The 14,396-nt window shown below is 59.9% G+C and overlaps 1 protein-coding gene across 8 annotated transcripts; it reads left to right on the plus strand.

Moving 5' to 3' along the window:
- Positions 1-213: 213 nt before the first annotated feature.
- On the plus strand, positions 214-9,915 carry TMC8 (transmembrane channel like 8). Of its 8 annotated transcripts, none has more exons than XM_065910621.1 (17): positions 214-467; positions 550-617; positions 1,223-1,492; positions 1,707-1,855; positions 2,244-2,393; positions 2,692-2,777; positions 3,306-3,442; positions 3,718-3,865; positions 4,226-4,396; positions 4,705-4,844; positions 6,819-6,942; positions 7,273-7,370; positions 7,570-7,753; positions 7,917-8,047; positions 8,138-8,296; positions 8,710-8,788; positions 9,400-9,915. In XM_065910621.1, the coding sequence occupies exons 3-17, from the start codon at positions 1,341-1,343 to the stop codon at positions 9,655-9,657; spliced, it is 2,166 nt and encodes a 721-aa protein (XP_065766693.1). In that variant the 5' UTR covers positions 214-467; positions 550-617; positions 1,223-1,340; the 3' UTR covers positions 9,658-9,915. The 8 variants fall into 8 exon arrangements, with proteins under 8 accessions (XP_065766693.1, XP_065766695.1, XP_065766698.1 ...); XM_065910623.1 differs by having other exon boundaries at positions 1,251-1,492; XM_065910626.1 differs by having other exon boundaries at positions 1,299-1,492.
- The last annotated feature ends 4,481 nt before the right edge of the window (positions 9,916-14,396 follow it).

Below are 14,396 nucleotides of genomic sequence, written 5' to 3' on the forward strand. Positions count from 1 at the left end.
CAGAAAGCGGCCAAGAGGGCTCTGAAATAAGTCGCCGGGGCGGGACGTGAGTGGAGCCGGCTCCTGAGCGCTTCCTATAGGCCAGGCGCCGGGCCGACTCAGCTCAAGTGCCAATGACGGGTGGCGGGATGTTGAGAAATACCGCCAGGGCGGGCAGCTCGAAGTGACGGGACCCACCCACTAAGCTTTTGTACTCTCCCGCCTTGCGAGCCCAGCGCAGCCCGCGGGGGCTCCCGGCGGATGAGGGGCGGGGCTCGCAGCCCGCGGCCCGCTGCCCTGCGGGGTCAGACCCTGGACCCAGACGCCGTGTCGCTAGCCCGGGTGCCCGGTGGGGAGGGGCAGGGCCGGACCCCAGCGCAGCGCCCAGCCGCGGCGCCTCTCACCTGCCCACCCGCGCCCAGCGCCCCCGCAGGAAGTGCGGGCCTCGGTGCAGAGAGGAGAAACTGCCGGAGGTCGGGGAGAAAAGAGTACGGAGGGGAGAGGCGGCGACCAGAGGGTGGGGAGCTACGGTTCCTGTCATGTGACCCCCTCCCCTCGACTCTCTCGCAGCCCTGCCCGGCGTGGCGGGAGCCGGTCGGAGGACGGTCTCCTCCCGGGACTTGGTCTCTGGGCCCCAGGTGAGTGAGTGCAGAGCTGGGGGAGGGGGGTGAGGAGGCGGATCGTCAGAGGAATGGGAGAGAGAATTGAGGCCCAGAAGCTGCTGGTGGCTGGCCGGGGGAGGGGTGAGAACCGCAGCTGAGCGCTGAGGGGCCCCTTCCTTCCTGCCTTTCCCTCCGCTGGTGCTGTAGCCACGCCCCCCCCCATCTGGGTTCCTTGGGGAACCCGGGAGCTGGACCACCAGCTGGACCACCAGGTAGAAGACAGAGGAGGTCCCAGCAGTTCCAGATTCGAGGTGCTGCTGCAAATGCTGAATCCTGGGAACTGTTGGGGCTGGGGCCGGAACTATTTCGGTCCCAGTGGGAGAATCAGCAGGTGGACTTGTCTCTTGCCAAAGGGTGCTGGTGAAGGCCTGTGGCCCCTGGGAGCAGGTTGGAGTAGGGCAGAGCTGGCCTTGTGGCCCCACCGTACTTACCGGTGGCCACATCTGGCCTTGGCTTCCTTTGTGACATCCCATCTTTCCAAGCCCTTTGGAGTCGTTTCTCCCCATTTGACAGATGGGAACACTGAGGCCATATGTTGCTTTGAGATGTGGCTGGACACTGAGCCAGATCCCTTCCAACAGGATTTCTCTTCATCACTGACCATGCCAGGGCCAAGACTGTGAGGCTCCCTCAACAATTACCCCACATCTCTCCCAGGAAGTGGCGCATTGCTGCCCCAACTTCCACCCCACCGCAGAGATGCAGAGGCAGTGGTCGGTGCAGGCCCCCGGGGAGCCAGAAGCCGAGCCAGGGGGCGAGGAGCTATGGGAGCAGGAGATGGCGCGGCTGTGCCTCCCCCAGCAGCCGGTGCGGGTGCTGCCCTACGCCATGGTGGACAAGCGTTTTATCCGGTGGGTGCCGGCGAACCCTGCGGAACACGGCGGAGGCCGAGCAGTGGAGGTGGGGGTGGGGAGGGGCTGGGGAGGGGGAATGCACCTGTTGGACGGGGGCGGGGTGGAAGCAGCAGCCCTGGAAACTCTTTGGCCCGGGGTACTGCTCTGCCTGGCCAGGTGGGCATGCTGGCTGACTCAGGGCACCCCCCTCCCCATCACCACCCCATCCCAGGCAGCTTCGGGAGCCCGAGGGGGTGAAGACCTCCTGCTGGCAGCAGTGGCGTCGCAGGCGGCAGACTGCAGGCCGGCGACTGGGGGAGGCAGTTCGGCGGCTGACCCGGGGCTGTGGGCTCTGGGAGGGGGCTCTCTACGAGATCGGCGGTATGACCTGAACCCCATTCCCCACCTCCCTCCTCCCCTCGCTGGAGTCTCAGCGTCTAGTTTAGAAACCAGAAGAGGGTATCACCCCCCCCCTTGCCGTTGCACCGTTTCCCCCCACCAGTCACCCCCCAACCACGTGGCTTTGAGGTCACACACCCGCCTCTGCCCCAAGAGCCAACCCCCCAAAACGTTGATGGGCGATGGCGCACCCTCGTGGCTGTTAGAGGTACTGCTAGGCAAGCCTCCGGAACTGGCCCTCGAACTGAGATCCTGGGGAGGCTAGTCACCCACATCCTTGCTGGGTTGGTCAGCCCTAACCCCGCAGCCCTAGGATGACCAGTCGGGCTCACGGCTAGGCCCCTCCTGACTCCCCTGCTGTTCCCCGCAGGCCTCTTTGGCACTGGAATCCAGTCCTATTTCACCTTCCTTCGCTTCCTGCTGCTACTTAACCTGCTGACCCTGCTTCTGACCAGCAGCTTCGTCCTGCTGCCGCTGGTCTGGCTCCGGCCCCCTGACCCAGGACCAGCTCTGAACTTCAGTGAGTGCCCGGCCCATGGAGAGGACAGTTCCCCTGAGCCCACCTGAACCCTGGGGGCTGGTCCAGCATTCACGTGCTGGGACAGCCCCAACCCTCTGTGTCCCAGCCCTGGGCATCAACCTGCTTGGGTCCAGCCCTGAGACTCTCCCTGACCTTACCGTTTGCATGACAGCCTCTTGACATGCCCTCAGGACCCTGCTCAGGCCTTCTGGGATTGGGGGCTATGGAGTAGGAGGGGCAGAGCCTCCCCTATGCTTTGGGGACCCTCCCCTATGGGACCCCTCTCTCTTCTTCACAGCTCTCCAGTGTCCTGGTAGTGGCCACCTACCCCAGACCAGTGTTTCCAAGTTCAACAATCTACTCTGGAATGTTTTTACCGGCAGGGTGAGTGAATCTGTCCTGGCCAAGGAACAGGGAGGCTGGAGGACCTGAGGATATGGCCTCAGGAGACCCCAGTCTAAGATGACCACCATCCCTCCAAGGGCATGTTGGCTTATAGGGGGACAGCCCTTCATAGACAGGCTGTCTGGGTCAGCAGCGGAGTCACGAGAGAGGCTGAGGCCACTGTGCACCTCCAGGCCCATGCGTGTGCCCTTAGCCCTCAGAGCCCACGTGGGGTGGGAGTACAAAGGACAAGAAGCGAAAAGTGTCCAGGCTTCTGGGATAGGCACCACCCTACCCTCATCCCTGGAAGCCACTGAGTGGTTCCTGTGTGGGCTGCCATGTTCCAGTTCTGGCTTTTTCTTCCAAGCTGTGTGTCCTTGGGCAAGTTGCCTAACCCCTCTGGGCCTCTGTGAAATGAGGATACTCTTATTCTCTACCCGATGGAGTTATTGTGGGGGTTAATGTGTTAATAGTAGGAAAACACTCAGCACACAGCCTGGTTCCGTTATCATTGTCTGACATCTGCAGGCCTTCAACAACACGTATCTCTTTTACGGAGCGTACCGGGCGGGGCCCGAGAGCAGCTCAACATACAGTATCCGCCTGGCCTACCTCCTGAGCCCACTGGCCTGCCTGCTCCTCTGCTTCTGTGGAATTCTGCGGCGGTGAGAGCAGAGCCCCTTTTCCAGGGGATCTCCCCTGATCATTCCTCCTCAGTGTGGTACCCCCAAGCTGGTGGGGATTCCCCGCAGACAGACTTCAGGCCCAGAACTCTGCATTGCCAGCTGCAGACCTCAGGGGCAGAGTCACCACTCCTGTATCCCCACCCCACTCCCCAGGCAGGCCAAGGTCCAAGCCTGCCCCTGGGGCTGCCCGGGGCTTCCCACCCCAGATCAGGGCCGAGCCCAGGCTGAGCCCTGCCCACCACTGCCCCCTCCAGGATGGTGAAGGGGCTGCCACAGAAGATGTTCCTGGGCCAGGACTACCGGTCGCCTCTCAGTGCCAAGGTCTTCTCGTCCTGGGACTTCTGCATCCGGGGGCAGGAGGCCGCCACCATCAAGAGGCATGAGATCAGCAATGAATTCAAGGTGTGTGTGAGGACGTGCATGAATGTGAGATGTGACTGTAAGTGTGAATGAGTGTGAGAGCACGTGGGGCTATGGGTATGAGTGTGTGGCTTGCGTGTGGGAGTGTGAGAGTGTGTGCACACAAGATTTTCCAACTTGGGGGAGGTGGGGTGCTGGGCCATGTAGGGGTGGGAGCACTCACCTGTATGGTGCTGGGGTGGGGGGCTCTGGATGAAACCAGCCTGTCCCCCCCGTCACCCCAACTTTGCCTAGGGCTTGCAGCCTGTCTCCCCACACACACCAACCTGGGGCTGTTTGCTGGCCCTGCCCCCACTTCCACCTGGGCCAGCCCTATCCCGCCCCTGCCCTGCCCCCCGACAGATGGAGCTGGAGGAGGGGCGTCACTTGCTGCTGCTGCAGCAGCAGACCCGAACTCAGAGGGCCTGCCACCTGCTCACCTACCTTCGGGTCAACGTCCTCATCGGGCTTCTGGTGGTTGGAGCCATCAGCGCCATCTTCTGGGCCACCAAGTACTCGCAGGACAACAAGGAGGTGCCAGGCGACTGACATGCATTTATTACATCCCGGCCAGTTCTGGGGGAGGGGATGGGACGGTCCCACTTTGCAGAAGGAGAAACTGAGACTCTGAGAGATTAAAGCCATTTGCCCAAGGTCAGGACCGAGTCAGACTGGCTTTGCCTGTGGCTGCTCCCCCACTGCCATGCTGTCACTGGGAATAGTCCGGAGGCTCCCGGATGCCTGCCCTGCCTCAGAGCAACACTTGAAGGGGTCGTAGGGGATGGGCGAGCTGCTGGGGGCCCTCCAGCCCACGGCACCCCCTTACCTGCTTCTCCCCACAGGAGTCCTTGTTTCTGCTGCTCCAGTACCTGCCCCCTGGGGTCATCGCCCTGGTCAACTTTCTGGGTCCCTTGCTGTTTGTTTTCCTGGTCCAGCTGGAGAACTACCCTCCCAACACTGAGGTCAACCTCACCCTTATCTGGTGAGTGCCTCCTCTCTCGATTATCGCCTGGCGCTGGGGGCCCCGAGCAAGGGAAGGCAGGCAGCCGCCCTCACACACAGTCTCGGGGGGGCCCCGTCTAAGGTTCTTCAATCCCCACCATCCAAAGAAAGCCAGTGACTGTTTTTTCGGGAACACAGGGTACCACAGTCACCCCCCTAGGAACACAGCTCCCTCCCATGTGCCCTGAGGGTTTATAACCCTCACCTTGATAACCCTCATGTGACCTGTGAAGTTAAGACCATCCTCGTCGCCATTGGATAGATGAGGAAACTGAAGTCTGAAAGGGTCAAGTGTCTCAGTTCAAGGAATCTCCCCATACATGCTGAGTGCAGGTTCACACTCAAGCCCCCCTCCACCCCCAGGCCCTGCTCTGTCTCCCCTCTCAGGACTCGGGTCCTGCCTTGGACCCAGCCACAGGCCCTCTAGTCCCCCAACTCCAGCTCAGGTTCTCTGCCACCCACCCCTCATCAGTAGGGCCTGCTTTTCCTCTGCCTTCCCTGGCACAGAAGCTGCCCACAGCCCATTCCGAGTCCCTCCAAGGTAGACTGTCTTTGGTTTGAAACTTTATTATTGGAACAGGTAATAAAATGTACACATAGGTAATTAGTTAAGTTCAGTTCAGTCGCTCAGTCGTGTCCACCTCTTTGCGACCCTATGGACGGCAGCACACCAGGCTTCCCTGTTCACCACCAACTCCCAGAGCTTATTCAAACTCATGTCCATCGAGTCGGTGCTGCTTTCCAACCATCTCATCCTCTGTCGTCCCCTTCTCCTCCTGCCTTCAATCTTTCCCAGCATCAGGGTCTTTTCAAATGAGTCAGTTCTTCGCATCAGGTAGCCAAAGCATTGGAGCTTCAGCATCAGTCCTTCCAATGAATATTCAGGACTGATTTCCTTTAGGATGGACTGGTTGGATCTCCTTGCAGTCCAAGGGACTCTCAAGAGTCCTCTCCAACACCACAGTTGAAAAGCATCAATTCTTTGGAGCTCAGCTTTCTTTATAGTCCAACTCTCACATTCATACATGACTATGGAAAAAACTACAGCTTTGACTACACATAACACGTGCAATTCAAAATGCTCAAAGGATGAAAGATAAAAATAAGCCCTTACCCACCCTTGCCTTCCTCAACAGAAGAACCGCTGTTTCCACCAGCCTCTTGCCATATGCATCAGCATTCAAAGTCCACACTTTGTGAGACTTCCCCGGTGGTCCTGTGGTTAAGACTCCCTGCTTCCGAAGCAGGTTCAGTCACAGAGTGCAGACAAAAAGTAAAAAAAGGAAGTCCACACTTGTATGTAATATGCAGTGGTGGTTTGGGGTTGGGCCACCCTACCTGTGTGATCCAGTTATATATTATTCAGGAGCATGCACACACATGTTTGTGGTATATGGACAGTGTAAGTAGTATGCTCAGTCACGTCCAACTCTTTGGACCTCATGGACTATAGCCCGCGAGTCTCCTCTGTCCGTAGGATTCTCCAGGCAAGAACACTGGGGTGGGTTGCCATTTACTTCTCCAGGGGATCTTCCCGACCCAGGGACTGAACCCATGTCTCCTGCATTGCAGGCAGATTATTTTCCCACTAAGCCACCTGGGAATAGGCCTTAGAAGAATGATCTCACCTGCATTAATGATATAAAGGCCCGTATGTGCCTCCTGACTCTCCAAACTGGGTGTTGTGGGAAGGATGGCTGAGACCATGCACTTGTTTCCCATACTAATCTAAACAGAACCATTCTCCTGGGAGTTGTCTGCGGAACACACTTTGGGAAACATTGCCACGGATGGAGCAGGTTGGAAGGAAGCTGGACCCTGGGTTTAGAGGGGGCCGGTCCCAGGAGAAAGCTTGAGGTTGTGCAGATGTCAGCCACTCCTGTGTCCTGGGTGGCTGTGCCCTGTACCTGGGCTCCTCCCCTGACACAGTCTCCGCCCCCACCCCAACCCCCAGGTGCGTGGTGCTCAAGCTGGCCAGCCTGGGAATGTTCTCCTTCTCTCTGGGCCAGACTGTGCTGTGCATCGGAAGAAACAGGACCAGCTGTGAGTCCCACGGCTACAACGCCTGTGACTATCAGGTGCTGGTGGCTCCATCCGGGCCTCTCCCTTTGTCCTCCGCAAAGCCCCCCTCTCTGATCTCCTTCCCCGCTCTGGGCTCACCTCTGTGAGAGGCTGTGGGCAGAGCCGTGCACTCGGCAGTCACCTCCAGGGAATGCGATTCGCATCACACTGCCCTGTGCAGAGGAGGCAGCTCCCACCGGTTGCTCGTCTTATTCTCCAGGCCTGGATTTTAACTTAGCCAATCATATCAGACTCCAGACACGGCTCCTATACTTCGGGGTCCCCCCATCGGGTGGGCGAGGGGTGGTTGGGGACCAAGGGTAGTGACGGATGCACCCTCTGACCAGTGCTGGGAGAACTCCGTGGGGGAGGAGCTATACAAACTCAGCATCTTCAACTTTCTTCTCACGGTGGCCTTCGCCTTCCTTGTCAGCCTGCCTAGGAGGTGAGCCACATGGGGACACCACGGGGGTGGGGGGGGTGGGCCTGTCTGGGGGGCTGGCCAGTGGCCACGGCCAAGGCTGTGAGCAGTTCTACACTTGTGTGTTCCGTGTGACTGCGTGTGTGCAACAGTCCAGGGCCCAGACCAGCAAGGTCCACACACTCCTCCGGGGTTGTGGGGACCTGTTCCCTCCCTCCCCCAGGATGTTGGTGGAGCGGTTCTCAGGCCGGTTCTGGGTTTGGCTGGACCGAGAGGAGTTCCTGGTGCCCAAGAACGTGCTGGACATCGTGGAGGGGCAGACGGTCACCTGGATGGGCCTCTTCTACTGCCCCCTGCTGCCCCTGCTCAACAGCGTCTTCATCTTCCTCACCTTCTACATCAAGAAGGTGAGGGCCTGGGGGCCGGGAGGGTGCAGGGGTGCACCTGCGTGGGCGCCTTGAGTGCCACCGGCAGGGCAGCCCTCACATCCTGCGGCTGCCCGGCCAGTCACTTCCGGTCTGCACACTGCGCTGACGAGGCCCCGCTGTGTCCTTGTTCCCCTCCCCCCAGTACACCCTGCTGAGGAACTCCAAGGCTTCCCCTCGGCGATTCCGCGCCTCCAGCTCCATCTTCTTCTTCCAACTGGTGCTCCTCCTGGGCCTGCTCCTGGCCGCCGCGCCCCTGGGCTATGTGGTCAGCAGGTGAGCGGAGCAGATGGCCCGAGGGGGCCGGGCCGGCGGCTCCTCGCCCAGGCACTGATCCTGGCCCTCCTCTGGCCGTCTCTCTCCCAGCATCCGCTCCTCCTGGGACTGTGGCCTCTTCGCCAACTACTCGGCCCCCTGGCAGGTGGTCCCTGAGCTGCTGGCCCTCTGGCTCCCACTCTCCAGCCAGCGCATCCTCCACTACCTGGGCTCCCACGCTTTCAGCTTCCCGCTCCTCATCCTGCTCAGGTGCCTTTCACGGCAGCGGGGGGGCCGAGGGAACGGCACCTGGGAGGGGAGGATCCTTTCGTCCACGGGAACCCCGGACAGTCTCAGGGGATCCAGGAACCAGACAAGGAGAGGCAGGGATGGAGAGGGGCCAGGCGGTTCCCCGGCGCCCCTGGGCAAGCCTCCTCACATCCTCACCTGTAAAAGCCCCAGAAGTGACCACTGGGGCAGTAGGGGGCCTGGCGCAGACGCGCTGTGAGCCTGCCGTGCGGAGGCGAGGGGCTGAGCGACCCGCGGGAGGAAGGAGATGAGAGAGAAAGCCGTGTCTGGGATCCTGGGAGAGAGAGGAGCCCCGGGGGGTGTTTTCTAAGAGACTGAGGCAGGGAAGGAGGGAGTCGGGGGCTGGCTGACTTTGCCTCCCCTTCTCTCCAAAGCCTGGCCCTGACCGTGTGCGTCTCCCAGTCCCAGGCCAGTGCCAGAGCCATCCGGAGGCTGCGGAAGCAGCTGGTGTGGGTAAGTGGCCGCAGGACTGGGGAGGGGCCACAGGGCCTGCTGGCGAGCCCCTGCTGCGGCCGCGGGCCGATAGAAGCGGGGAGGATGGAGAGAGGGAACCGGGGCCTAAGGCTTGGCCTCATGCCAGGAGGAGCCAGGAGACAGGAATGTGGCTTTAGGCCTGGAGCCCCTGTTTTTGTTTTTGTTTTTTTGTTTTTTTTTTTGGAGACCCGGTTTAATAGGAGTGTAGGTTTGGCCTGAGGTCGGGAAGGCGGGACTATGGTGGGGGCGTGGTCTCAGGCCGGGGCGGGATCTGGTGGGCGTGGCTTTAAGATAGGACGTTGTCTGGCGGGCGTGGTCTTGAGAAGGGGTGTTATTTGATGGGCGTGGTCTTTAGGGGCGTGGTCTCTACCGTATGTGGGCGGGCAGGGGCGGGACCTGGACGGGGCGGAGTCTAGGGCGGGAGATTAGTGGGGCGAGGCCGCAGCGGGGCGGGGAAGCGGGGCGAGCTCCGGTTGGGGCGGGGCCTCAGAGCGGCTACAGCGAGCTCGGCTGCATCTTCCCCCGCCCGCCTGCGGGTGAGAGGAGGTGCCGCTCCTAACCGGCCTGCTCGCCCCCTGCCTCCGCCTCAGCAAGTCCAGGAGAAGTGGCACCTGGTGGATGACCTGTCGCGGCTGCTGTCAGAGCCGGGCTCCGGCGATTCTCTGGGGCCTGAGTCCCCTGTGTCCCGAGGATCGCGCCCGAGATCCTTCTGCCCCGGATTTCCGTGCCCGGGCTCCCCAGGACCCAGGCCCCGCAGGCCAGGACCCTCCCTTGAAGATCCCGCCGGGTTGCGCGGTGTTTCGGTCCCCGCCCATAGATTCCGCTTCCCCAGCGGTTCGGAGCTGTAGCACCGACTCCCTCCACCACCACCGCTGAGAACTTTGCCTGGCGCCCACGTGCAGCCCCCCACCTCCTGCCCCCTCGCCCCACGCTCCTGATCCCTGGTTCCCTCTCAGTGGATCCTCCAGCAAGGTATCGCAAGGTGGGGCGCATACACCCAGGGGCAGCAGAAAGAAAATATGGGAACTTGTATTTATATTTTTGTCTCTGTTCTTTAAAGTTTTCTAGTTTTGTTAAAGTTTTATAATATACATAATATATTAGCATAGCGACCCATGAATGTGCTTTATAAATACGCATTCATTGGGGGTGCTCAGGAGTTGTTTACTGTGCAGAGTACCCTTGTAAAAGTTCAGAGACCTTGGTCTGTCAGGGAAAGGCCTGGCCGCAGTGAAAGCAAATCTGCAGATGGGGCTTGCCAGGCTCTGACTGCAGGCACCCCCACAGCCTCCTGTAATTCCTCCTTCACGTGTGAGGCCATTAAGACCCACAGACATTATGAGTCCGCAAGGGGCAGAACTCAGAGCTGATCTGCACCCTGAGACGCAGAGTGTGGGCCCCAGGGAGGCAGAGGAGCCCCCTGCCTAGCCCCCCGCAGGGCCATGTCCAAGATTCCCAAGCCTCCGGTGCCGGTGCCGAGGTTGCAGAGGTTCTCAATCCGTGGTTCCCAGGCTCAGAGAACATCTGAGAAGCCTATCGGATGCTGGCTCTATGCCAGCAATTCTGATGCGATTGATCCAGGTGCAGCCAGCAGCCCAGCATCGGGACTTTCTCAAGTGTCCAGGTGACTCTCAACAGCAGCCAGGGGATGAGAACTGCTGGCCTAAAGAGCCCTCAGGAGGGAGGGTCAGGAGAAACCACAGAACGTGCTTGACCAAACCAGCCTCTACTTCCAGCAGCAGGGGCCCAGTGCCTGGCTGGATTCCCAGCCTGGATATGGCGTCCGGGCGGCTCTGGCCTGGCGCCCTCAGTCCAGAGGCTTCAGTGGCCACTGGAGGCTTGGCTGTTACAGCTCCTTCTGTCGCTGTCCCTCTCTCTCACCCAGCGTCACATGACCCATCCATCTGTCAACAAGTGCCGGGCCCTGTTCTGGGGCTGGTGATGAGACTGCAGGAGACACAGCGAGCTGTGTGCTCAGTTTGGGGAGGGCGACCAGCCTGGCCGCAAAGAAAGTGACAGAGAGCGTGACGCACGTCATTAACTAGCAGCTCAGGGTCAGCGTGTGGTCCCCACCGAGCAGCACCAACAGCACCTGGGAACTTATTAGAAAAGTCCGTTCCCAGACCCGGCCCCACCTTCTCGAATGGAGCGGAGCCCAGCCCTGTGGTTTACGGAGTCCTGGGGGTGGGGAGGCGATGCTGATGGGCATCAGTGGGAGAACATCAAGGTCACCTAGCAACCTCACAGTCCTTCTCATCACCCACATGTGCCTTCAGAGAACCAGCCAAGTGCATCACCGGACGTGAGGGGGATGAGCCTTGGGACTTGGAGGAACTCAAACTCTGAGCCTCAGTTTGCTTAGCCAAAACCTGGGGATGACGCCACTCTTCTCCATGTGGTTGCTTGTATAGCATCCTGATTGGTGTCCTGCCCTTCCTGGAAGAGCAGTTGAGGTCCTATTACAACATGGTCATTGGCCTAAAGGAAATGGGAGAGACAGGAAGTGGCCCTGTGACTGTGCCCGCCCTGCAAGGCAACCTGGGGCTCAGCGGGGAGCCAGCAGGAGGGTTTTGTGGAATCAGGGGCCTTGGAGGAGAGAGGACTCAGATGGGAGATGAGGCAGAGGAGCAGGCTGAGCCAAGGTGTGGAGATGGGCCAGACAGGGCTTGGCTGCACAGACTGGGAATCTGAGACCTCTACACTCGGCTGTGGGGCCCATGAGGACCATCAGAGTGTAACCAGCATGCCTGAGGCTGGGCTTGGAGAGTCAGGGGGGCAGGTAACGACTTTGAGCCTCTCCGCCAGTAGCACACAAGACACACGTGGGCAGGGAGAGGCCATGGGGTTACTGCTGTAGGTGAAGCCAGGGTGTCTCCAGGCAAGACAAGATCTGTACTGGCAAGAGCCCAGTACAGATGCAGGAAGGCGGAAACCCCAACACCTCCACCTTGGGGGAGCCCCACACTCTCCCTGCCCAGCCTTGAAAGGGCTCCCAGCTGCACCAGCCAAGGCAGCCCAGCACAGACTCCCTCTCAGGGGACCCTGCCAGGAATGGGACGCAAGGCAAACAAGGAGATGCTGGTAAGGCTGTCTTTTATAGGGGAGACGCCCTCAGTGGGCAGAAATCACAAACTGTCAGTCCCATGGATGACAGGAGAGCTCTGAGGACACCCCAACTCCGCTCCGTCTAGGCGACCTGGGCTCACCTGGGGCAGCTGTTCAGTGCTGTGACACCTGCAGCCTGTGGCGAAGAGATGCAGAACAGGCTCGGCCCCCACCTGAGGGGCACACAGGTGATGGCTGGAGAGGGGTACCCGGGGTGGGGCAAGAAGGATGGCCCTGGTTCCACCAAGGCCTGAGGGAAGTGTCCTTTGAAGCTACCCGCTGCTCTCTGCCCTGGCTACTCAAATACACTGATGAAAGAGGGAGGCTTTTCATGAGCGGCCTCAGCGCGAATCTGATGCCTTGAGCATAACGTAGAGGAAAAACCTCCAGCTTCTGAGCCTTTAGGCAACAGCCTGCCCGCAGCGAAGGAGACCCTTCTGTCTGGAATCCTCAACTCCTTCCCCCACCCATCTCATCAGAGTTAGAACAGACTTTCTGGGAGGGAATTTCACTGGGAAACTCTTCACTGGGAAGCTGTTGCTCCCCAAATGCAGAGAGGTAGATGAGTCCCCAGGGCGTGTCCCCAGGGGTACAACTCAGGATTCTGGGTGGCGATTCCTGCCCAATGGGGATGAGGGACCACCAAGGTGACAGATAAAGCTAGTCCCCAGGGGAGCTCCAGGACACTGTCCAGGTTCTAGTTCCCAACCCCCAACCCGCCCACCCCACCCACATCCTTCCTGCTGTTGGCAGGTGGGCTGGGTCATCCCGCCAGACCAGCTTCCTGACACACCCAGACCTCAGGGACCCACCAGCTGCCTTCGAGCCACACCCAGGGGCCCAGGAGCCCAGACAAGGGTAGCTGGCCTTTCTTGGGTCAGGTGCCCCTTCTGGGGCTGTGCTGGGGGTGTGCGTGTCATTGACCTATGAGGTTCTGGGTGAGAGAAAAGCCTGCAAGGAAAGCGAATGGTTCGCTAGGGGTCAGGACCCTGTCCTCGAGGAGGGCATCTGTGTACGGATCAAAGAGCCACATTCCATGAGAGCAGAAGAAAAATGCATGCAACTACATCAGTGTATAACAGGGAGTGTTTCAGTAAAGTCACTTCCTTCATTAAAAAAAAGGCCTTGTTGGGGAGGTGCCCGTCCTCCCTGGGGATGTTGGTGCCACTGCAGGATTGGCTGGGTGCTGGCCCCCACCTCACCTGTTCCCTCTCGTCTCTCTGCCCTGAGGTCCCAGCCTTGATGGGTCCAGTCCTTCAAAAGGACCCTCATGATTCCATCAGGCTTCCCAGGTGGCTCAAGAATCGGCCTGCCAACGCAAGAGCCACAGGAGACACAGGTTCAATCCCTGGGTTGGGAAGGTCCCATGGAGAAGGAAATGGCAACCCACTCCAGTACTGTTGCCTGGAGAATCCCACGGACAGCAGCCTGGCAGGCACGACTGAGCACACGGAGCACACAGCATGATTATATCCGGCCCCCCTCGCTGCTCTGGGATAGTCCCCTCATCCCCAAATCAGCAGGCTAGCAAGTGCCATCCCCCTGGCCAGCTACCAGAACGCACGCCAGGGTTAGGATGTGGGCATCTTCTTCCCCAGGGTCCTACTGCTCAGCAGTGGTGGCAACCGGGAGCCCTGGATTGGTTCTGAGCCCCTCCTAATCCCCTGGGGGTGTGGGAAGCATTGATGTTCTGGGCCCAGCCCCAGGGTGCTGTGGTCTCCAGGTTATCTCCCCGCTGCAGGCATGCACCCACCCAGGGAGCACCCAGGGGCTCTGGGTAGAGGGCTTCGATCAAGGCAACTCTTGCTTGCTGGGTGGAGGGCAGTTGGTCAGAGGCCTGAGGCTCCTGCTGCTGCTGTCTTTGGCTGCCCTAGGTGAGCTGCTCAGGGACATCGTGGGAGGGGGCTGCTGCCAAGGCCTTGAGGTGGCAGGCTCAAGGTCCAGGGGTCTAGGGAGCACAGAAGAGGTGGGGCCCAAAGGCCCAGACCCCGGAAGCATAAGACAGAGAGGGGAGGATTTGGGCTTGAGTCACAGACCAGCCCCTTATTGCATGCATGTTGGTTTAGTCACTAAGTATTGTCTGACTCTTGCAACCCCATGGACCGCAGCCTGCCAGGCTCCTCTGTCCATGGGATTCTCCAGGCAAGAATACTGGAGTGGATAGCCATTTCCTTCTTCAGGGGATCTTCCTGATCCAGGGATCAAACCCAGGTCTCCTGCATCGCAGGCGGATTCTTACTGACTGAGCCAGCGGGGAAGCCCCTATTGCATGCATTACTGCTCTGCCATTCTGGGCCCACTCTTTATACTCATCTGCAAAATGGGCTCATGAGACACAATGCTCTGGGCTTCAAAGAGCTTCTGTGAGCGAAGATGCTCGTGAGGTCCTGGTCCTCCCTCTGGGCTCAGGACGAGGCTCTCTTTGTGGTCTCTGGCCATCTCTACTCCCTGGGTCCTCCTGACCACGCTCACCTCTCTTACA

This window comes from Muntiacus reevesi, chromosome 18, assembly GCF_963930625.1.
Source record: "Muntiacus reevesi chromosome 18, mMunRee1.1, whole genome shotgun sequence".
Taxonomy (NCBI): Eukaryota; Metazoa; Chordata; class Mammalia; order Artiodactyla; family Cervidae; genus Muntiacus; species Muntiacus reevesi.

Coding starts and splice junctions, on each gene's coding strand:
- TMC8 (XM_065910619.1), top strand. CDS start 1,341: ATGCAGAGGCAGTGGTCGGTGCAGGCCCCCGGGGAGCCAGAAGCCGAG. Junction 3,443..3,717: donor TTCTGTGGAATTCTGCGGCG/GTGAGAGCAGAG, acceptor TGCCCCCTCCAG/GATGGTGAAGGGGCTGCCAC. Junction 6,943..7,272: donor ACAACGCCTGTGACTATCAG/GTGCTGGTGGCT, acceptor CCCTCTGACCAG/TGCTGGGAGAACTCCGTGGG.